Raw genomic sequence first — 25260 nt, forward strand, 5'->3', positions numbered from 1 at the left:
TCATGTTAACCTTGGTTGTGAATAAGGATCTTAAACAGTCACTGTAGTGACCCATTGTGGGTAGGGAAACCAGTAACTGGAGTGCACAGACAAGGACAGCACCAGATTTGGTCATTGCCAATGTACGGTTAAATGGACCCAACTAGATAACATGTTAGGATGCAATAATTAATGTGCGCTAGACTAAAACAATCAGACAGAGTTTTCAATCTGATCACTGTGACCCTCTGCTTGGAAAGGAACAAAAGGTTTTGCCATTGCAGTAGCACCTCCCTCAACCACTAGCTGTCCAGAAGCACCTTACTGCCAGTAAATTAGTATTTAAAGTGCAGGCACCATTGTCATGTTGGTAAGTATCTGCAGGTGAGGGTTCAATCTAGCTCGTGTTGCCTCCACATTTGAATAATCTCTCAAGCTCATTTTGTCAGCTTGCAGATGGAAAATAACGGCTTGCTTGAAACGTTAAAGTATGTCCTGATGCTTCTGGTTCATTACCTCATCAAAATCAGTGAGCATTGCATGTGGAAGATGCAACTTAATTGAAGTATTTAAAATTTTCAAAGGTTTTAATAGGAGTGGATACAGAGCCAAGCTGTCCTCTTGTGGAAAGTGTGCAGCTAGTGGTCATCAATATGAGGTTGTCCCCAAGAAACAAAATCAGGAATTCAGAAATGTATTCACTAAATAAATACGTAAGAGTTTTGAGTTGGTACCACAGTGTGTTCTTTTAACTCCTGGGATGTGGTCATTGCTGGTTGGCCATAATTTATTGCCGATCCCTAATTGTTACCAGAGGAGAATCAACCACATTGTGACTCCAGAGTCTTGACAATGAAGGCCAGAGCAGGTCTGGATGATAGAATTCTTCCTTGAAAGGACATTAACAGCGCATGACCATTAACGTGGTCAACAGTCAACATTAGGCTAGCTTTTGATCTTAGATTTTCAGTGGATGCAAATGTCACCGTCATCATGGTTAACTTCTTTGTCTGTCCCACAGATGCTGCCAGCCCTGCTGAGTTTCCCAGACACTTTTTGTTTGTTCACCCACAACATCAGCCTGCAGTTCTGGATTACTAGCCCAATTATATTACCATTAGACCACCACTATTCCATAAGATAATAGTATAGATCTGTTTGAGATGAAATTAGACTAGCATATGAGGGAAAAGATATACAGATTTGAAAATGTGATAATGATAGATGTCATATTAACAGACTGTGACTTTGTTGGATTGAATGGTCTCTTTCTGTACCCCTTATACTGTAATGATGCCTCCCATCATGTTCATTAAGAGCAGGTTGAGGGAATAATATTTTTCTGGATTAGATTTGTCCTGCTATCTGGACAAAACATACCTGGATATATTCTGCATTATTGGGTCCACGCACAGGGGCAGTTTGCCACTTTTGGAGCTGGTTGTGTATGCATTGTATTCTGTGTTTAGATCACACATGGAGTAAATTGAAGTAGCTGAGTATTGGCATCTAGGGTTAACATACCCTCTCATTTTCTGGGTGGGTGATTCATTTTTAGCGCACAGATCCTTGTTTAACTACATGTGCACAGTAACTTAAAGGAACCAATTTATGTGGCCTCTGCACAGAGGTTATATAAAGCTTATTGGTAATGCTGTTGTGATAGTGTCCCCCTACCTCTGGACCAGATGATCTAGATTCAAGTTCCACCTGCCTCGCCCATCATTGCAAATGGAGATGTTCTTGTTCATTGTTTAATTGTCCATCAGCAGCTGCAACTGGGTGTGATGGAATTGCAGAGGTTTGAAATTAAAAAATAAAGGCAGCATGTACTGAAAATATGCAAATAGTATTTGCTAGAAGGCCACTGGCTTAAAACGTCAACTCCCTTTCTCTCTCCACAAATATTGCTGAGCCTGCAGCATATGTTTCAGTATTTGCTGCTTACTCCTGTAGCAGCAGTTTACTCGTGTTCGAGAGCTTTGATCTGATCTGTTGGTTATGGGTCTATTTCGCTCCCTCTGTAGCAAAATCCCGAGTTTGCACATTCTCCCCGTGTCTGCGTGGGTTTTCTCCGGGTGCTCTGGTTTCCTCCCACAGTCACAAAGATGTGCGGGTCAGGTGAATTGGCCATGCTAAATTGCCCGTAGTGTTAGGTTAAAGGGGTAAATGTAGGGGTATGGGTGGGTTGCGCTTCGGCGGGTCGGTGTGGACTTGTTGGGCCGAAGGGCCTGTTTCCACACTGTAAGTAATCTAATTAATCTAATCTAAGTAAAATGGGCAGAAGTTTGAGATGCACTTATGAAGCAAGTGTGGAAGTGGGAGGGAAGAGAAAGGATGAAAGATAGGAATGATTAACAAAAACAATGATAATAGGACAAGTCCTTAAGTTAAAAATGGATTTCAAGAAAGTGTAAATTGATCTGCACATTTTGTGTTTGGGGGATGGCTGTTAATGATGAGTCTTTTTTTTATATTTACACCACCTCAGAACCTATTACCACACTTTTTTCTCTTTCAACCATCATTTCTTTTATCATTTAATTTTTCCTGTCTGGTTCCACCTGTTACCTTATTTTTGTTCTATCCCTCCCTTTCTCATTCCCTACCTTGCCTTTAACTTGCTCCATTTCTAATTATTTCTTGAGACTTTTGATTAAAATGTTACCTGTTTATCTCCATGGACACTGCTTGGCCTGCTGAAAATTTCCAACACACTTTTTTGTTTCAGATTTCAAGCATTTTTTTGTTTGAAGTGTGTTTAGTCTATACAGAACATGATGGAGGGTGTCCTCTGTGTTGGGATGTGACTTACCTTCTCCAAAGAGTCTGCAATAGTCAGTTCTCCAAATTCTGTTGGTAGATGCAAATTTCTCCTGATTGTATCAAGTAGAGTTTCCCTCTCAATACTGTCCTCCACTCCCCACCACCCCCCCTGTGAAAAATCACCGACAGACCCAGTCTGGCAGATATGCGCTTTAAAAATTTAGTCAGCTCAGTAAGGGAAGGCATTACTGAGTCACTCCTGGAGATGTACTTTAAAGTTCTCCCACCCACTGTACTTCCTGTGCCTCTTGCCACACTCTGTGATTAGCATCATAGAGTCATAGGAAATAAACGCTTTGGTTCAACTCATCCATGACGAACAGGTTTCCCAAATTAAACTTAGACCCATTTGCGTGTCTTTGGCCCATTTCCCTCTCAACCTTTCTGAAGGTTGGTATTCCATCAGCAAGTCACTTTATTTATTTATTTATGCATGCATGGTAGATGACACTGGCCTGGCTAGCACCAAGCTTGCTCCTCAAGTCAGCAGAATCCCTCACACTCCTGTTAATACCTGTCAGTCAGGACTCCCTGATCAGTCAGGTTATCAGCCCCAATCAGGGAAATCATATTCCACGAGATCCTGGCTGACCAAATTCCATTCACTGCACTTTCCTATTCATGAATCTGTCCAAATGTCTTTTAAATGTTCCTGTACCTGCATCTACCACTTCCTCTGGCAGCTCATTCCATATATGCATCACCCTCTGTGACAATATTGCCCCTCGGATCTCTTTTAAATCTTTTCCTTCTCATCTTCTAGGAGAAAGTGAGGACCGTGGATGCTGCATTCCTGAAGAAGGGCTTATGCCCGAAACGAGGATTATCCTACTGACCTGCTGTGCTGTTCCAGCACCACACTCTTGATTTCCCCCCACCCCCCAAATTTCTGACTTGCATTCCCCTGCCCTGCAGAAAACACCTTATCTATGCCCATCATGAATTTATAAACCTTTTAACCTCCTACATTCTAAGGGAAAAACCTCCTTTTAACTCAAACCCTCTGCTCCTGGTAACATTCTTGTAAAATCTTTGCTTTACAATTTAGTAACATCTTTCTTATAGCAGGGTGACCAGGATTGTATACAGTACTCCAGAAGTGCAGTGCTCCCACTAGCTTCCTGTACAGCCACAACACGATATCCCTACTATTAGACCGTTATTCCATGCTCTGACCAATGAAGGCTTCAATAAAAAACTCAAAGAACTGTGCATGCTGTAAATCAGAAAAATAAATTGCTTGAAAAACCCAGCAGGCCTGGCAGCATATGAAGAGAAATCAGTTAACATTTCGGGTCCCGTGACCCTTCTTCAGAACTGGAGTTCTAAGGAAAGGTCACCAGACAAGAACATTAACTCTGATTTCTTTTCACGGATGCTGCCAAACCTGAGCTTTTCCAGCAATTTGTTTTTGTTGCCTCCCTCACCACCCTATCTACCCGGGCCCCCCAATTCAAGGGATTATGAATCTCAACCCCAAAGTCTCTCTTCTAAGTGATGCTCAGCATGGTGGATTGCATCAACTGGAGGATGATAATCAGCAAGAGGTTTCATGTTCGACCTGATGCTTTGAAATTTTAATGTTGGTGATTTTGGGCCATTGCTTCCTGAGTGTGTGCCATTGTTCTGATACCTCTTGTGGAGGTATCTTGCTTTCATTGGTCAGCATGGAGTATAAGTCTGAGTAGGGATGTCATGTTGCATCTGTACAGGATGTTGATGAGAGCAATTCTGGAGTACTGTGTACAATTCTGGTCACCCTGCTGCAGGAAAGATGTTATTAAATTTGAAAGGAAATTTTGGACCTCCATCCAAGACTCCAAAGGATCCCTCCACATCTGGCAGAGATTTTCCTGCACATCCAAACACTTCATCTACTGTGTCTATTGCTCTCGATGTGGTCTCCTCTTCATTGGGGAGACAGGGTGCCAACACACGGAACATTTCAGGGAACATCTCTGGGGGACATGGACCAAACAACCCCACTGCACTGCAGCTGACTGCTTCAACTCCCCCTCCTACTCTGCCAAGACATGAAAGTTCTGAGCCACCTCTACTGCCAAATCCAAGCCACCTGGTGCCTGGAGGAAGAATGCCTCATCTTCTGCCTTGGGACCCTGCAACCCAAGGCATCGATGTTGACTTCAACAGTTTCCTCATCTCCCCTTATTCCACATCCAACACTCCAACTCTTCATTGCCCTCTTGAACTGTCCAGCTCCCTTCCTACCTATTCCACCCCATCATTCCTGAAACGTCGATTCTCCTGCTCCTCAGATGCTGCTTGACCTAACTGTGAACTTTTTTTCGACTGTGATCTCCAGCATCTACAGCTCACTTTTCCCCACCTCTTGTAGACCTGTCTTGTCGGGTGGAGATGGAGCAATCTGCAGTGTTATGATTTGAGAGTCTGACAGTCAGATGGTTACTTGGGGAGTCTGTGAGAAAGTCTTTCTGATTTTTGCCTAAGTCCCGAGCTGTTAAGAAGATTTAATTTTCACAGGAATAACTTGGCTGGTGTGCCTTTGTTGTATCCTTGTGTAAGTCAACATAGCGGTCAGGCTGGTTTTATTCTCATAAAACCACTACAATAATATCCGAGACACTCCCATCAAACTATCTGACATCATTTCATGACTTATTAGCTCAATATTTCAGAGTCACATTGTTAACCAGCCTGGCTATATTTCCTTCCTGTAATGACATGAGTGAACCTGTTGAATTTAGAGAACAAAAGCAAAATCCTGTGGATGCTCAAAATCTGAAATAAAAACCAAATGTTGGTGAAACTATGAATCTGGCAGCATCTGTGGAGAGAGAGAGAAAGACAGAGTTAATGTTTAGAGTCCAGTATGACTCATGAGTCGTACCAGCCTCAGAGTGTTAACACTCTCTTTCACAGGTTCTTCCAGAAGTGCTGAATTCCTCCAGCCTTCTCTGAAATTTTAGAACAGTTTGCTAGTTTGTGATCATAATTACAGATTCCAGCTATCTTAATTGTTCAACGTTATTTAAAATCTTCTATCAATGGTTGGGATTTGAGCTCTTATCACTGAATCAATTGGGTGGGCATTTGAAGTACTAACCCATCTCTATAACCCTCAGGCTACAGTAACTGTTTCTAACATGAAGCGTAAACTGGCTGTGCCTATTCTATCAATCCATAATGCAAGAGGTGGGAGTCTGCATTAATTCTCAATGATGTTAAAAATCACAAAACACCTGGTTTTAGTCCAACTGGTTTATTTACAACTACTAGCTTTTGGAGCGCTGTTCCTTCTTAAGATAGCTGTGGAGCAGGAACATAAGACACAAATTTCTTGCTATGAATTCTGTCTTTTGATCCTGCTCCACAGCTACCTAAAGAAAGAAGTGCTCCGAAAGCTGTTGCTTCCAAATAAACCTGTTGGACTATAACCTGGAGGTGTGTGCTTTTTAACTTTGTCCAACCCAATCCAATGCCAGCAACTCCACATCATGAGGAGGAGGAGAAGATGTCTGCTCCATTTGAATACAATGAAAGGTGGATACAAGTTTATTTCTGTTTGTGTGGGAGGGGTATGTATGGAAAATATATTGATGCTATATACTGAGTTACACAGTTCAGTGCTGTTCTTACTTGGTATGCAAGTTTCACTGCACCACGTGACCTTGCTCTTTGAGAAGTTGTTTGACTAAAGAAAGCATCAGCACTGAGTCTGAACCAATCCTCAGTCAATATTCCCACTGAGATGACAGGAGTAGCATATCAGTTGCATGGCACTGTGATCTTCTGCCATAAGTTTTGTATCTTATGATCCTGCCCCACTAGCTACCTGACAAAGGAAATGCATTTCGAAAGCTGGTACTTTCAAATAAACCTATTGGACTATAACCTGGTGTGGTGTGATTTTTAACCATGATCTGAAAGGGCATTCCTTACCTGAGCTGAAATGTGTGGGATAGGAAATGAAATGGAATGAGGTTCTCCAGTGTAAAATTGTAAAGATTGCAGAGGATGTTTGTACTTTGAATATTCAGGTTTTTTCAGGTTATCTTTTCCGTTTCCCTATCTCCTGTGTCACACTTGGAAATCAAAGTGCTACCATTTCTAGAGTCATCACAAAAGTTGAAAGTTTTATCGAAGTACGCAAAGGCACTAATTTACTGGTCAGAGCCAGGTTAACTGAAAACATGGCATGTTTCTGTACTTAGAATCAATTTATTTGCAATAAATAACAATACTTAAGTACAAGTACAAGCTGTCAACATATAACTCAGAGTTGTAAGCATGAAAACTTCAATCCAACTTGTCCATGCCAACCAGATATCCCAAATAAATCCAATCCCATTTGCTAGCACTTGGCACGTATGCCCTCCAACCCTTCCTATTCATATGTCCATCCAGATGTTTTTTAAATGTTATAAATATACCAGCCTCCAACCACTTCCTTTGGCAATTCATTCCATACACACACAACTCTGTGTGAAAATGTTGCCCGTTAGGTCCCTTTTAAGTCTTTCCCCTCTTATCTTAAACCTATGCCCAGTAGTTTTGTACTTTCCTCACCCCGAGGAAAAGAGCTTGGCTATTCACCCTATTCCTGCCTGTCATGACCTTGTAAACCTCTATAAACTCACCCCTCAGCCTCTGACACTCCAGGCAAACAAGCCGCAGCCTCTCCCTATAGCTCAAACTCTCCAATCCTTGCAACATCCTTATAAATCTTTTCTGAGCCCTTTCAAGTTTCACAACATCTTTCTTGTAGCAGGGAGACCAGAATTGAGTATATTCTAAAAGTGGCCTAATCAATGTCCTGTACAGTTACAACATGACCTCCCAACTCCTATACTCTATGCAACTGCCAATAAAGGCAAGCATACTAATCACTGCCTTCACTATCCTGTCCTTTCTGGGCCTCCAATTTCAAGGAACTATGAACATGCACTCCAAGGTCTCTGTTCAGCAACACTCCCTTACACTTTATCTTTCCAAAGTGCACAACCTCACATTTATCTAATTTATCTAAATTTATATAAATGATGCAAAGCAGTGGACCCAGCACCGATCCTTGTGACACATCACTGTCTTCTACCTTTGAGCCATTTCTGTATACCATGTGATCTAATCTTGCCTGCCTGTCTGCTGTAAGAAGCCTTGTCAAACAATTTATAGATCACTTCCACTGCTCTGCCCATATCAATCCGCTGTTACTTCAACAAAGTCAATCAAGTTACTGAGACATGATTTCCCATGCACAAAGCCATGTTGACTCTTCCTAATCAGTCCTTGCCTTTCCAAGTGTAGCACTAGAGCCAGGTTGCAGTAGACCCAGACTGGGAACGCCTGGTCATCAGCGTGGTGGTGGCAGCGGCAGCTCTTGGTTGTAGTAGGCCCGGAGCCAGGCTGTCCTGGCTATTGGTGAGGTAGCAGTGCCAGAGGCTTCTAGTTGCAGAGGGAGTGTGGGTCTAGCACAGGATCTGGCATCAGCCAGGTGGGCCCAGTGACAATGATGGCACCTGAAGAGTGGTAGCTCCAACTTGGTGGGTCCAGTACAGTTGATGACAAGGTGGTGGAGGAGGCATGGTGGTGCTAATGTCATTGGTGAGCTAGCTCAAGACTCTTGGTGGAGGTAGCAGAACAAAGCTGCACTCTCTTTTAGCAAGTCTTTTTATTCTTAAAATCATTCAAAATGGCACTGGATTGTTACAGCAGTTGAAGCTTTCCACTATTTTACTGTATCATTTACTGTCAAATACAAGTGACAATAATTCATCGTTCATTCACATTAAATGCGAAGACTGTCAAGTTACTGGTTAAAGCCACAGCTTACAGCAACTGCTGAAGTGAGGTTCTTGTGATACAGTGGTAGTGTCCCTACTTCTGAGCAGGTTAATTAGAAAATATTTACAGCAATTAGTGAGGTAAAATAAACTGGCCTTTTTTTCAGGCTTCAGATTTGTTTTTTACTGAAGCAAAAGACATGCCACTTCCCCTTCAGGGATGTCCAAAGGCTTCTGCCAGTATTGCTCCCACCCACAAGTTAAAAACAATGACTGCAGATGCTGGAAACCAGATTCTGGATCAGTGGTGCTGGAAGAGCACAGCAATTCAGGCAGCATCCGAACCCACCCACAAGTTGTTAAGGTACAAAAAATACAATATATGCACCTATCCCTCCAATCCTTCCTTGTTTCTGAATTGCTCGATGAGAAGCAAGCACGCTCCTTTGGACAATTTCTTGTGTCTGAAGCCTTTTGCTCTGCTGCAAAAGAGTTAACAGAATAAAACCAAGCATGCTTTGGGTACAGCGGTCATTATCTTGAGTACAGTAGTGCAGAGATCATGTTACTGGATTAATAATCCTAAATTTGAGATTTCAAATCTCACCATTTTAGAATATGAGCCTTAGCTTTCAAAACATCAAGTGAAAGTCATTGTGAAAAGCTATTGGGATTGTGATAAGCATGTAGCTGGTTCGTTAATGTCACTTAAGGCAAGAAAACAAGGAACAGATATAGGCCTTTCAACCCTCCAGCACAATCTTGTATTTAATAAGGTCAGGCTGATTACATTTTAACCTCAAGTCTATGTTGCTGGTGATCTTTCACCCTTTGCTTATTAAGAACCTATCTGCATCGTGACATAAAAATATCCAAGCACTGCTTTGATGGACTTTTCATGAGTTACCCACTTCCCCTTTTAAAATTCTGTTTTTACCCCAGTGTTCACGCGACTCTCCTGAAATTGATTGCAATCCAAATCAAAGTTAATCAAGCTCCTTTACTTTGTGAGATTTCAACATGTGATCCTAGACTCAGTGTTTGCTTATGTTTGGAGACTAGCAGTGACCTCCACTGAGCTCTGTGGGATACCAGTCTAATAAACATTGGCATGATTCAAACCATAGTTACTTCAAATTCTTTCACTTTTGATGTAGATTAGACTCGAAGAGTTAACTCTGTTTCTCTCTCGGCAGATGCTGCCAGACCTGGTGAGTTTTGTCAGTGTTTGTTTCAGTTCTGCGACTGACTTGTGACCCTCTGACATTCTCTTGCAATAACGTGTGTCTTCATTTTATCAACACCCCATCTCCATCACATCTTACTCACTGCCTTCTCAAAATCCACGCACACAAAAAAAATTGTCAGGCATGACTTGCCTTGTGAGACTGACACTGGGCTGACAAGTTTCAAGTTACCTGGTTTATCTCTCTCTCTTGTTACACAACCACCCACACCTATAATTCTTTGGAATATCTTCCATGTCAAAGGAGATTGAATGTCTGTGAACAGAGCTTTGCCTTCCTTCGGTCGATAGGATGTAAATCATCTTTTTAATCAAAATTCCCTACATTTCACCAGCATTTCCTGCTCTATAATTATCATTCCAATATCTCCTTGTGCTCTTAATATCCTCCTCTCACACTGTACAGAGGAAGCTCAATTATCTAAAGGACATGGGCGGAAAGTATTTTGTTCAGTTAATTGAATACTGGATAACATAGTTAGCCACGCATCAGGACCATACGATCTTGTTCGGATGATCCGAAGTCCCGTTAATCGAATGCCAGATAATCGAGGCTCCTCTGTAATGTGTTGCCGCAGAGCAAAAAGCCCTTGAAGTACACGTTCATAGTTGATTGAAAGTGGAGTTACAGGTAGACAGGGCAGTGAAGAAGACATTTGGTACGCTGTCCTTTGTTGGTCAGTGCACTGAGTATAGTAGTTCAGAGGTCATGTTGTAGCTGTAAAAAACATTGGTTGGGCCACTTTTGGAATACTACATTCAGTTCTCATCTCCCTGCTATAGGAAAGATGTTGTGAAACTTGAAAGGGTTCAGAAACAACTTACAAGGATGTTGCTGGGTTGGAGGGTTTGAGCTATAGGGAGAGGCTGAATAGGCTGGGGCTGTTTTCCCTGGAGCATCGAAGGCTGAAGGGTGACCTTATAGGGGTTTATAAAATCATGGGCATGGATAGGGTAAATCAAAAAGGTCTTTTCCCCAGGGTGGGGGAGTTCAGAACTAGAGGGCATAGGTTTAAAGTGAGAGATTCATTTTAAATCCTTCCCCTCCATGGCAACTTTTTCATGCAGAGGATGGTGCATGTATGGAATGAGCTGCCAGAGGAAGTGGTGGAGGCTGGTACATTTACAACATTTAAAAGGCATCTGGATGGGTATATGAATAGGAAGAGTTTAGAGGAACATGGGCCACATGCTGACAAATGTAACTAAATTAGGTTGGGATGTGTGGTCACATGGACAAGTTGGACCGAAGGGTCTATTTCAGTGCTGTATATTTCTGTGACTCTTCTAATCAGGTGAGGAGAGATGATTGCACTTCCCTCTTTTCAACCTTTCTGGTTCCGGGTTTTCTGATCATTTTAACCACAATGCTATACCTCACTCTAGTTATTCTTCTATTCTAGCGTGCTGGTATCACTGTTATGGCAGGCATTTATTATCCAACCTGAGTTGGCCTTGCTTTGTCTAGCTCTTTAGGCCATTTCAGAACAAACCACATGGGTCTGGAGGCACATGTAAGCCAGACCAGGTAAGGAGGGCAGATTTCTTTCCCTAAAGGGCATTAGTGAACCAGATGACCAACAATAATTAGATGACCACCATTGGACTAGCTTTTAATTCCAGATTTAGATCAAATTCAAATTGCACTATCTGCCATGGTGGGATTTGAACAGATATCCCCAGCACATCAGCCTGGGGTTCTGGATTACTGACCGGTATCATTACCACTGCATCACCATAATCAATCAGAGAGTGCACATAGCAAGGGGAATGCAGTAGTAATGGCTGATATCAAGCTACGTACAGACTGGTGAATCTAATGATAATCCTAATAGAAGTTTATAAGATTATGAATGGCATCGATGGAGTGGAAGTATGAGGCTTTTTTGTGAGATGGAGATGTCCATTACTAGGGGACACAGGTTCACGATTGGGGGAGGGGGGGGGGGCGGGGTGGATAGAGATATTTAAAAGAGAGGTGCTAGGCAAGTTTTTTTCCATGCAAAAGGCAGCGAGTACCTGAAATTTGTTGCCAGAGGAGGTGGTGGAAGGAGACACAATAACAGCTTTTAAGAAACACTTATATATGAATCTGTAGGGAATAGAGGGATACAGATCCTATAAGTGAAGACTGTTTTAATATGGAAGGGCAAAACGTAGTGGTGGAGGTTTGAAGGGCTGGAAGGCCTACTGCTGTGCTATATTGTTCTTTGTTCTTTTTGCACTATACCCTGGAACCATCCAGGGCATAAATCTAGTATTACGCAGTGAGAAAGGTTTATTAGTAATCATGTTATAACAGAAACTTCAGGAATTGGAGGCCTTGGTATTATAGAATTTTCCAGTGACTTTGTAAAGGCAAAGATTGATCTAAAATTGGGACTTTAAATGTAAACAGGGGCAATTCATCTAAATCGTACAATCCCTACACTCTATTAAGTTCACACCAACCCACTGAAGAGCATCCCACCCTCCTTCCTGGGTCTCTGCACTTCCCATGGCCCATCTAATTTGCGTATTTTTGGTCTGTGGGAGAAAATCAGAACATACCCGCGCAGACACGTCGAGAATGTGAAAACTCCTGATGGTGGAATTGAATCCAGGTCCTTGCTGCTGTGAGATAGCAGTGCTAACTACTGAGCTGCTGTACCGTCCAATTATGGAGGTTAGAGAAGGAAGTTGGCTGTAGTGGATTGAAAGACACATTAAACGGCTTGACAATAGATGGGCAATACCTAATATTTCAAAAAAATTCTTTCCTACAAAGCAAACGCACCCAACAGAAATGTAAGAGAACCATGGCTAACAAAGGAAGTTTCAGGTAGTATTAGATCACAGCTATACACTTATAAAGTTGCCAATATAAGTTGTCAGACAAATGATTGGGAGAATTTTAGAATTCAGCAAAAAACTCATAAAGAGATTGGAATATGAATGTAAATTTGCAAAAATTACAAAAATAGACTTTTAAAGCTTCTATAAGTTTCTAACAAAGAAAGGATTAACAAAGACAAATATGGAAGGAGAGCATGAAGGCTTACCAAACTGTTTCCTGGGATAAAAATGAGGTAAAAACAATGACTGCAGATGCTGGAAACCAGATTCTGGATTAGTAGTGCTGGAAGAGCACAGCAGTTCAGGCAGCATCCAAGGCTGCTCCTTGGATGCTGCCTGAACTGCTGTTTCCTGGGATGGCAGGACTGACCTACTGGATCGGTTAGGAACGTAGGATCAGGAACAGGCTATTTAGCCCTTGAACCTAATCCAAAAAGGAACATTTAGGACTATAATTCACTGGAATTTAGAAGACTGAGTGGGGGCAGAGGGTGGGTCTCATAAAAATTTCTGAAATTCCAACAGGATGAAGCAGGATAAATACAGGAAGGATGTCCCCAATGACTGAGGAATCAGAACCAAGGGTCACACTTTAAGGATAGGGGTGGGCCAGTTAGGACTAAGATGAGGAGAAATGCCTTCACCAAGAGAGTGGGGAGTCTGTGGGATTCTCTGCCATGGAAAACAGTTGAGGCCAAAACATTGGATGTTTCCAAGAAGGAGTTATATATAGTTCTGAAGGCTAAAGGGACTTAAGGGTACGGGTAGAAAGCAGGTATTGGCTTAGGTGATCATATTGAATGATGGAGCAGACTCAAAGAGCCAAGTGGTCGACTGCTGTTTTTGTTTTCAATGCCTGCTGCTCGACAGCACGTAACCTGTTTCAACTCCACAAAGTGTATGACAGTCATTTGGTTTTTCATTGCTGGGACAAGGCCCTGATGAATCAGGGTCAAACTGACTGACTATTAACTGTAAGTCATCATTTATTGGTGTACTCTCCGTGGTAATGGCTCTATCATTCAAGGGTTCACTTGCCAAACAATCAGCACTCTCCTTATGCAGTTTTAAGGCTGAATCGGTATTCTTGCAAATTGTCCTGATGGGTCTGGGAAGAAAGGCTTCAACAGGTGCTCAAATTCTGTGCTTCCAAATGACTGCTTCTCTCACGTCTTAATATTCCTTTTGACTTTCTTCCCCTTATGTTTAAATTTACACCGTTCCCCTCAGAACCTCTATGACTATAACTAATGACTTGAGTCACAAATCTGTTCCCAGGCCCATGCACCTCAACGCTGGGTTCTTCTTGGTCTCAGTGCAGGCTGCAGTTCCAAACTCAGTTATAGAATTCTAGAGTCATACAGCATGGAAACAGACCCTTCAAGTCCAACCAGTCCATGCTGAACATAATCCCAAACAAAACTAGTCCCACCTGCCTTCTCCTGGCCCATATCCTTCCAAACCTTTCCTATTTATGTATTTAGCTGAATGTCTTTATACCCACATCCACCACTTCTTTGGGAAGTTCATTCTACACACGAACCACCCTTTATAAAAAAATTTCTGCCCCGCATGTCTTTTTAAATCTCTCTCCTTAAAAATTTGTCCCCTAGTCTTGAAATCCCCTATCTGAGGGAAAAGGTAACTGCCATTAACTCTATCTGTACCCCTCATTATTTTATAAACCTCCATCAGGTCACCTCTCAACCTTCTACGATCCAGTGAAAAGATTCCCAGCCAATCCAGCCTTTCTTTATAACTCAAACCTTCCATACCCGGCAACATCCTTGTAAACCTCTTCCAAGACCTCTCCAACTACCTTCCTATAACTGGGTGGCCAGATTTGGATACAGTGTTCCAGATGAGGTCTCACCAATGTCTGGGCCTGTTCGCATTCACTAGCCACACAATGGGCTGCACTGTCAATGATGGGCTGATATTGAGGATGATTTCTAATTTCTTCATTGATGCTCGTGCTATAATACAATGAGCTATATCTGTCTTCAGTTCGCTTGTACTTTCCCAGCCCCTTTCGCTGTGTTTCCATTCAACACTGGCCTGAATGTTTTCCCATAATGGAGAGATTTTTTTCTCTGTTGTTTTCTCTTTTAATAAATGTTTGTTAAATTCCTGAATCCTTTGAGTCTAATCGCCTGACTGATCTGGCTCCTATTGTTTGAGCAACATTTGGCTCCATTGATGAATTTAGTTTCCCAGAGGAGCAGGACTGAGGGAATTGAGAGGGAGACAGGGAAAGTTCACATTGTGTCTCTTGTATTGAACATACAGGAAGATCTGCATTACTACGATAAACCCAAGGCTGTGATTGCAGCAAGACTTGTCATACTTTGACTCCTTATTCATTATTTTCTTGGACGTGCTATTTATTTTCCTGTTATTTATGGTTCTCTAACCACACAACTGTGCCTCCCCCCATCCCAATCCCCAATGCATTGCAACAACAGGTAGAATCTGTATGTTTAGAGACATGATCAACTGGCTCAAGCAAAGAGATTACATTCAGCACTGTCCCCCTCAAACACTCCCCAGATAGGGATAGCACGGAGTTAGATGCAGAGAAAAGGTCTCTCTACATTGTCCCCCTGAAACATTCCCCAGATAGGGACAGCACGGGGTTAGATACAGAGTAAAGCTCCCTGTACATTGTTCTCATCAAATACTCCCCGGATAGGGACAGCACAGAGTTAGATACAGAGTAAAGCTCCCTGTACACTGTCCCCATCAAATATTCCCCGGATAGGGACAGCACAGAGTTAGATACAGAGTAAAGCTCCCTGTACACTGTCCCCATCAAATACTCCCCGGATAGGGACAGCACAGAGTTAGATACAGAGTAAAGCTCCCTGTACACTGTCCCCATCAAATACTCCCTGGATAGCAACAACACAGGGTTAGACACAGCGTAAAGCACCCTCTATATGCTCCCTTCATGTGAATCATCAATAATTGCAGGAAATATGCTGACAATGGTCTTGTATCATGACTTCATCTCAAAGCGTGAGAAGGGAAGGGAAGTTGCAATAAAATCGATTTATCCTGGAAAGTGGATGTTTTATCTAGATGTTCATTTGTCCGCTGTGATTTATTAGTGATTCAGCTCCTAAACAAGTCCTCCTTCAGACCACAATGGCCATTCTGCACGTAATCATTGCTTGTTCAGATACAACATTGGTCTTTTACTGTAGAACCCGAAAAATTGCACTCAGTGACATTTCACCCCTGGGCAGAGAGGGCCAGCCTGGTTTTAGTTTTAACTTTAGCAATGGTTTTCGTTTTGGCGTGGCCATGAGACAGTGGAAGTTGCAAACATCACCACTGCTCCACCCCAACCCCCACCCCCAGCACAGTCCTTCTGCAAACACTGCCTCCTCGCTCCGAGTACCTGTCAAATGTGTTCCAATCATGAGTAACAACAATACGAGTGTGTAATGCTGATGAGGAGTGGGATAGTGTGTGGGGGACATTGTAATAGCCAACCTTGTCCCAAAGCTGGAGGGAGAATCACCAACAAACTCCTTGTCAATAAGATGTAGAAGCAGATGTAGACCATTCAGCCCATTGAATCTGCTGCAACATTCAATAAGATCATAGCTGATCTGATCAGCCTCGACTCCACTTTCTGGCCTTTTCCCCATAATTCTGATTCCCTTACTGATTAAAAATCTGTCTCTCTCAGCCTTGAATACACTTAATTACCCGGCCTCAACAGCCCTTAGTGGTAAATAATTCTCTCAGACTCATTACTTTCTGAGAGAAGAAATTCCTCCTGATCTCTGCCTTAAATGGGGGATCGTTTTATCTGAGATGATGCCCACTGGTCCTAGAAGCTTCCACAAGGGGAACCAACCTCTTCACATCCACCCTGTCCAGTCTCCTAAGATTAGAACATAGAACATAGAACATAGAAGAATACAGCGCAGTACAGGCCCTTTGGCTCTCGATGTTGCGTCGATCCAAGCCCACCTAACCTACACTAGCCCACTATCCTCCATATGCCTATCCAATGCCCGATTAAATGCCCATAAAGAGGGAGAGTTCACCACTGCTACTGGCAGTGCATTCCATGAACTCATGACTCACTGAGTAAAGAACCTATCCCTAACATCTGTCCTATACCTACCACCCCTTAATTTAAAGCTATGCCCCCTCGTAATAGCTGACTCCATACGTGGAAAAAGGTTCTCACGGTCAACCCTATCTAAATGTGTGCAATTACGGGAGTCAGTAAAGCACCATTGTGGAAAATAATTTTATTCAACAGGAAAAGCACCTGTGTGACCAGGGGACCAGTAACAAGCAAAGCCCAGTAGGAGCAATGCTTAGATGAAAGAAAAAATAAGGGGGTGGGTAGGGACTAAATCAAAATAGAATTGGAGGAGGAAATAAAACGCTCCATTTCCCCCTGTGATGCCCACCTCTCCCTGAAGGCACCAACTGTGCTGGTGGACACCATGTGCTTCCTCTCCAGGGACACCCAGGCCGGACATAACCGCAGAAGAGGGGCAGATAGTCGGCAGAAATGACCCCATCCACAGCCCGCTGCCTGGACCTGTTTATCGCCAGCCCAGCTGGGCCCAGGAGCAGGCCCGTGAGGAGATCCTCCTACCTGCCTGCGCTGGGTGCCCCAAGATCTGGTGAGGGGCTGAAGTGCAACCAGAAACAAAGGAGAAGATAACTTAAAAAAGCAAGTGCAAATCCCCACAACCAACATAGGCATGGTCCATGGACTTCACAGCACTGCAAACCATTGGGCAGAATCTTGTATGTTTCAATAAGATGGCCTCTCAATAGACAATAGACAATAGGTGCAGGAGTAGGCCATTAGGCCCTTCGAGCCTGCACCGCCATTCAATATGATCATGGCTGATCATTCACAATCAGTATCCTGTTCCTGCCTTATCCCCATAACCTTTGATTCCACTATCCTTAAGAGCTCTATCCATCTCTTTCTTGAAAGTATCCAGAGACTTAGCCTCCACTGCCTTCTGTGGCAGAGCATTCCATATATCCACCACTCTCTGGGTGAAGACATTTCTCCTCAACTCTGTTCTAAATGGCCTATGGGCGAAAGTGAGGACTGCAGATGTTGGAGATCAGAGTTTAGATTAGAGTGGTGCTGGAAATGCACAGCAGGTCAGGCAGCATCCGAGGAACAGGAAAATCGACGTTTCGGGCAAAAGCCCTTCATCAGGAATCCTCATGAAGGGCTCCTGCCCACATCAATTTTCCTGTTCCTCAGATGCTGCCTGACCTGCTGTGCTTTTCCAGCACCACTCTAATCTAAATGGCCTACCCCTTATTTTTAAACTGTGTCCTCTGATTCTGGACTCACCCATCAGCGGAAACATGCTTCCTACCTCCAGATTGTCCAATCCTTTAATAATCATTTATGTCTCAATCAGATCCCCTCTCAGCCTTCTAAACTCAAGTGTATACAAGCCCAGTCGCTCCAATCTCTCAATATATGATAGTCCCGCCATTCTGGGAATTGACCTCGTGAACCTACACTGCACTCCCTCAATAGCCAGAACATCCTTCCTCAAATTTGGAGACCAAAACTGCACACAATACTCCAGGTGCGGTCTCACCGGGGCCCTGAACAGCTACAGAAGGACCTCTTTGCTCCTATACTCAATTCCTCGCGTTATTGAAGGCCAGCTTGCCATTAACTTGCTTCACTGCCTGCTGTACCTACATGCTCTCGTTTGTCTAAATTCCAACAAGCCTCAATCTACTCCACCCCTTCTCCTAAGACATTCTTTCCATGCCTGGGATCACCCAAGAACACCAGTGCCAGTCTACCTTTCCTTAAGTAAGACACCCATACTATTCAGTGTTCCAATTGTGGCCTGACATGTGTCTTGCATAACTTTAGTGAAACCTCCCTAAATTTATATTCCATTCCTTTTGAAATAAAGACCAATGTCGCATTTGCCTTCTTTTGCCTGCTGAGCCTGGAGGCTAGCTTTTTTGTGATTTATGCCCTAGCACCTTCAAATCTCTCTGTTAGGTAGCTTTCTGTAGTATTTCTAAATAATATTCAGCTCCTCTGTTCCTCTTACCATAGTGAATAACCTCGCTTTTTCCCACTATATATTTCATCTGCCCAGTTTTTTGCCCATTCACCTAACTTATCCAATCTTTCTGTAGACTGTCTGCAACACTTGCCTTGCCACCTATTTTTGTGTGATCCACAAACCCCGTTACAATTTGGGATGGGGATGTTGAGGGAGTCACAGATTAATTCCCTTGGGTCAGTTCCTGAAAACACACTGGGCTACAGCCTCAGTGAACCCAGTTTAGCCACTTGTCTCTGCTGTATCAGCAGCTCAGCTATCAGTCTTCTGTTTTCACAGAACAAGTGACCTTAGAGGGAATGTGAATAAATATCCTGTGTACTGAGGTGAGAAGTTGTGCAGTTCCCCCACCCCACACACACACACACACACACTCTCCCAGCCTTGGTCTGATGCCTGGGTCTGGTTTGTTTAGCTTTCTCCCCCGGCAATGGTCACAGTTTAGTGCAGTTCAACATGTCCTTCTCCACCCACTTCACTCAGCACTGGCAGTCCCTAGAGACACAAGAGACTGATCTGCCAGAACATTGTGGTCTTCAGGTCACTCTGAGTCAGACTACAGAGGGAGAAATGACCTCAGTGCCCTCCAGCCTGAAACTGGAGAGATCTAGGGAGTGTTGTTGAACAAATCATGTTCCTATTCCTGATCAAGACCCAGTCTCTTCATCCCTGTGCCCACAAATCTCTTAAAATCTGATTTGACTTATTATTCTCACATGCATCAAGATATGTGGGTGGCACAGTGGTTAGCACTGCTGCCTCACAGCGCCTGAGACCCGGGTTCAATTCCCACCTCAGGCAACTCTCTGTGTGGAGTTTGCACATCCTCCCCATGTCTGCGTGGATTTCCTCCGGGTGCTCCGGTTTCCTCCCACAATCCAAAAATGTGTAGGTTAGGCGAATTGGCCATGCTAAATTGCCCGTAGTTAATCTAATCTAATCTAATATGGTGAAAAGTATTGTTCTGAGGTGCTAACCAGGCAAATCATACCTTACGTAAGTACAACAGGGTAATAGGACAGCCTGCAGAAAATAGTGTCACAGCTACAGAGAAAGATCAACTCCAGTGACGGAGTCAATGGAAGGAAGGCTGGTTTGTGTGATGGACTGGGCTGCGTTCACAACTCGCTGTAATTTCTTGGGCAGAGCAGTTGCCGTACTAAGCTGTGATGCATCCAGATAGGGTGCGTTCTAAGATGCATCTTTATCCTCAGGATAAGGAGGGGGGCGGGGTTCAATGAACTTTGGACATGTCTTGAGGAGAAATGTCTTCTCTTGGAGGGTCATGACCCTTTGGAAGTCTCTAACCCCCTCCCTCCCACCTGGTGGGTCAAGTTGACTTTGATCAGTCTCAGCCTTGGTGTGTGGTGCCTCAGGGATATCAGGGGGCAGTGGACAGAAAAGACTAATTGAAGCTGAAGGCAGTGAAGGCAGTTAATGATCGTATCGAATGGCCAAGAGGGTCCAAGGAGCCATATTGTGCACTGCTGCCTGCCCCAGAGAGATTTCAGGAGGCAAACAAATTAATAAGTATGGAATTCTCCAGCACCGTACTGAGTGACAATATTTAAAAAGACTCAGCCAACAGGATTTATTGATCATAAATAATATGTTTAAAAAAATACAGTAGGTAACACAGTGATATTGTTGGTGATAAGAACCTGAAGATTGAACACAGAGTAGACACCTCACCCAAGTGCACCGGCCCCACGCTCCAACAGAGTTATAATGTCTGTTTAAAATCCAATCTTCCCACACATGCAGCTCCAGCTGATGGAACGGTGCTGGAAGAGGTTTGTACTTTGGGATTGTACAATCTTAAGCTGGCATTCTGAAGCGGTGGTGGGCTTCAGTACAGTCGGGACGGCCTTTGGATGGTCAGTTACCACGCCTGCGTCCCTCCGCAAGTATCATCGCCAACACAGTAAAGGCACGTCCAGGCACCGCTTAAGCTTGCCGATCATCCGGGGCTGACGCGATCGCTAGGGTGGCCGCTTCGATGGAGAACAGGTGCTCGTCCTCCACCCCCGGGCAAGCGGAGCGCATGAACTGGGCCAGTCTGAGCAGGTAGTCCAGGTTGTGGCCAGAGTGGCCACTGCAGCAGAGAATCTGCCCCGCGATGTGCTCAGTCTCGGCAGGGCCCAGGTACAGTGGGTTCTGTGGGGTGGCGATGTAAGCCAGCGCCAGGATGCTGCCACAAGCCTGCAACCCCTGGGGGTGAAAGGTCACCATCTTGCACACGTATCCACCCAGCACGCCTTCCCGAAGGTTCAGGTACTCCAGTGAATGCCTGAGCTGCTCTTGCTGGACCTGATAGGCCACCCCCCACGTGTCAGCCTGGGAAGAGGGAGAAGGAGAAGATTAGATTACTTACAGTGTGGAAACAGGCCCTTCGGCCCAACAAGTCCACACCGCCCCGCTGAAGCGCAACCCACACATACCCCTACATTTACCCCTTACCTAACACTACGGGCAATTTAGCATGGCCAATTCACCTGACCTGCACATCTTTGGACTGTGGGAGGAAACCGGAGCACCCGGAGGAAACCCACGCAGACACGGGGAGAACATGCAAACTCCACACAGTCAGTCGCCTGAGGCGGGAATTGAACCCGGGTCTCTGGCGCTGTGAGGCAGCAGTGCTAACCACTGTGCCACCGTGCCGCCCACACGGGTAATCTAAAAAAAATCTGTAGGTAATCTAAAAAAAAAAGATATTAGATACACAAATGCTTTCTAATCCTGACTCCCCACAGCCTGTCCATGAGGCACAAATCAGGAGTGTGATCGAATACTCTACACTTGCCTGGATGGGTGCAGCCCCAACAACACTTGACACAAAAGCTTGACACCATCCAGGACGAAGCAGGCCTCTTGATTGGCACCACATTCACAAAGCTCCACTCCCTTCGCTATTGACACTCAGTGGCAGCAGTGTGTAATATTCCTGATGAAGGGCTTTTGCCCAAAAAAGTCAGTTTTCCTGCACCTCGGAAGCTGCCTGACCCGCTGTGCTCTAATCTTGACTCTAATCTCCAGCATCTGCAATACCCACATCCGCCTGTAATATCTACAACATGCCCTACAGAAATTCACTGAAGGTCATTAGACAGCACCTTCCAAACCCAACACCACTTGCTTCTAGAACGGCAAGGGCAGCAGATACATGTGAACACCACCCCCCGCATAATTCCCTCCAAGCCACTCACCATCCTGACTTGGACATATCTCGCCATTACTTCACTGTTGCTGGATCAAAATCCTTGATTTCCCTCCCTAAGAGCATTGTTGGTCAACCGACAGCACGTGGACTGTAGCAGTTCAAGGAGATAGCTCACCATCACCTTCTTAAGGGCCACTAGGGATGGGTAATAAATGCTGGTGTAACCAGCGATACTCATGTCCCGTGAGTGAGTGAAAAAGGCTGGTTTTCCTCACTAGGTGCCAGTTGCTGATGTGATCAATGATCCAGCACTGGCCAAAATGGGGACTACACACCAGCAGGGTCCTGGAACAGGGAAGAAGGTGTCTAAAGAGTGCCAGTCCAGATTATTCAACTCCCTAGTACCACCCTGGTGATTTGACTGAAATTCAATTATTCAACCTGTTTTGGGTACAATGCCCAGAACTGACGACATTATTTCAGTTATCATCTAATCAGATCTGAATATATCTAACTTGTACCCTTATATATTCCAGCCATCTTGAAAGCTAGCCATTTTAACTCATCTTATTTACCCTGTCTACTCGCTGTTTCTCGGTATTTTAGAAAGCCTAATCTCACAGATCTACAGCTTGAAGATTCTAATTGATCAATACTGACCATGGACCTAATTATGGGGACTGAGATCAAAACAGCAATGGGAGAACATTTTAGTGACAGCGAGCACAACACCATATGTTTTAAGTTTGTTATGAAAAATGGAAAAAGATTGTCTGCAAGAAAAGGGTTTTGTATTGAAGGGGAAGGCAGACTTTATTAAAATAAGGCAGGATCTGGCCAAAGTAGACTGGGAACTCGCAGGAAAATCTATAGCAGAATAGTGCTGAATATTCAAAAATAAATTGGGGATAGTACAGGCCCAACACGTGAAATGATGAAATGTAGGAGCAAAAAGCGCACAGAATTCTGAGCGTCTAGGAGTATTAAGGACTGGCTATGAAAGATTTTTTTTAAATTAAAAAAAAAGAGGCTTTTGGCAGATGCAAAGGGAACAAATCAGTGGAGATCCTAGCAGAGTGTGGGAAGTGCAGGGGGATTACTTAAGAACAAAGAAGGGGCATATAAAAACACTGGGAGGTAATATTAGGGAGAATCCCAAGATATTCTACGTGTATCAGAGGGGAACCAGGGAGAGAGTAGGACCCATTAGGAACCAAGAGAGCAGTGTGTTTATGTGGAGCTGAAAGACATTGACAGAATATTAAATGAGTGCTTCACATTTACCTTCACTCAGGAGGAGGTTGTAGGTGCAGAATTTGGGAAGAGGGACTGTAGGGTTTTGAGCAGATTGACAGAGGGAGTGCAGAGGTATTGGAGGTTTGGCAGGCTTAACAATGGGCAAACTGCAAGTCTGGATGTATCCCAAGACGCTATGGAGACAAGGGAGGAAATTACACAGGCTCTGACCCAAATTCTTAATTCCATTCAGGCCACAGGGAAGGTACCAGAGGACTGGTGGACTTTTCAAGAAGGATCATGGAGATAAACCATGGAATTACAGTCTTGTGTCAGTAGTAGAGAAATTTCTGAAGGAGAGAATTAATCTCTACTTGGTGAGGCAACGTTTGACCAGGGATCATCTGTGTGGCTTTGTCAGAGGGAGGTCATACATAACAAATCTGAATTAGAATCCCCACACTGTGGAAACAGGCCCTTCGGCCCAACAAGTCCACACTGACCCTCCGAAGAGTAACCCACCCAGACCCATTCCTCTACCCTATATTTACCCCTGACTAATACCTACACTATGGGCAATTTAGCATGGCCAATTCACCTGACCTGGACTGTGTTTGGACTGTGGGAGGAAACCGGAGTACCCGGAGGAAACACATGCAGACACGGGGAGAATGTGCAAACGCCACACAGTCAGTCGCCCAAGGCGGGAATTGAACCTGAGTCCCTGGTGCTGTGAGGCAGCAGTGCTAACCACTGAGTCACCGTGCCGTCCTATGGTTGAATTTCTAAAGGTGGTGGTCAGGTGTGTAGATGAGGGTAACACAGTTGATGTACTTTATGTGGATTGCAGCAAAACCTTTGACAATGGAGACTAAAAAAGGATGTAAACGCAAATGGGATCCAGGGTAACTTGACAGGTGGATCCTAAATTGCTTCAGTGGTGGGAGACAGAGGGTAGAAGGCTGTTTGTGTGGAGGCAGGTGTCCAAAGGCACACCACAGGGATCAGTGCTGGGTCCCTTTTTGTTCGTGATCTATAGAAATTATATCAATGAAAGTGTTTGTGTGATTGCAGGGAGTCAGAGAGAAAGAGATAATAAGTGAATTTGTGGATGACCCAAAGGCCAATCGTGAGGCAGAAGGTGTCAGGTAATTGGAAGATATAAATGGGTTGGTCAGATGGGCAGATCATTGGCAAATGGAATTTAACCTGATAGTTCGGAGATAACGTACTTTGGAAGAGGAGTCTAGACAAGGGAGTACTTAATGAACGGCAGGACATTCCTAAGCTCTGAGGAACAGAGGGATCTGGAGGTGCTTGTCCCTGAAGGCAGCAGGACAGGTTAATCGGGGAGTGAAGGCGGCATAGAGGGTGCCTTCTTTATCAGCCGTTGCATGGATTACATGAGCAGGGAGGTCATGTCGGATCTATACAAGACTTTGGAGAGGCCACAGCTGGAGTACTGTGTGCAGTTTTGGTCTCCGTGCTGTTGGAAGGATGTGACTGTACTAGAGTGGGTGCAGAGGAGATACTAGGAGAAAGTGAGGACTGCAGATGCTGGAGGTCAGAGCTGAAAAATGTGTTGCTGGAAAAGCGCAGCAGGTCAGGCAGCATCCAAGGAACAAGAGAATCGATGTTTTGGGCATAAGCCCTTCTTCAGGATGCTGCCTGACCTGCTGCGCTTTTCCAGCAACACATTTTTCAGCAGAGGAGATACACCAGAATGTTGCCTGGGATAGTGTGGTTTAGCTATGAAGGCTGGTTAAACTCAGGTTGTTTTCTAGGTGAAAGTGAGGACTGCAGATGCTGGAGATTAGAGTCAAGATTAGAGTGGCGCTGGAAAAGCACAGCAGGTAAGCCAGCATCCGAGGAGCAGGGAAATCAACGTTTCGGGCAGAGGCCCTTCATCAGGAATGAGGCTGGAAGCCTCTGGGATAGAGAGATAAATGGGAGGGGGTGGGGCTAGGGAGAAGGTAGCTAAGAGTACAATAGGTGGATGGAGGTGGGGGTAAAGGTAATAGGCAGGAGGGTGGAACGGATAAGTGGGAAGGAAGATTGGCAGGTAGGACAGGTCATGAGGATGGTGCTGAGCTGGAAGTTTGGAACTGGGGTAAG

The 25260-nt window shown here is 44.3% G+C and overlaps 1 protein-coding gene across 1 annotated transcript in view; it reads right to left on the minus strand.

Annotated features, from left to right (window-relative positions):
- Positions 1 to 19901: 19901 nt before the first annotated feature.
- chac1 (ChaC, cation transport regulator homolog 1 (E. coli)) overlaps positions 19902 to 25260 on the minus strand; it is a 9074-nt gene continuing 3715 nt past the window's right edge. The window contains exon 3 of the mRNA XM_043698310.1: positions 19902 to 21083. Within this exon, the coding sequence (XP_043554245.1) occupies positions 20694 to 21083 (390 nt within the window). The 3' untranslated portion in view covers positions 19902 to 20693. The remainder of the gene's footprint in view (positions 21084 to 25260) is intronic.

The sequence above is a fragment of the Chiloscyllium plagiosum genome, chromosome 10 (genome assembly GCF_004010195.1).
Source record: "Chiloscyllium plagiosum isolate BGI_BamShark_2017 chromosome 10, ASM401019v2, whole genome shotgun sequence".
Classification (NCBI taxonomy): Eukaryota; Metazoa; Chordata; class Chondrichthyes; order Orectolobiformes; family Hemiscylliidae; genus Chiloscyllium; species Chiloscyllium plagiosum.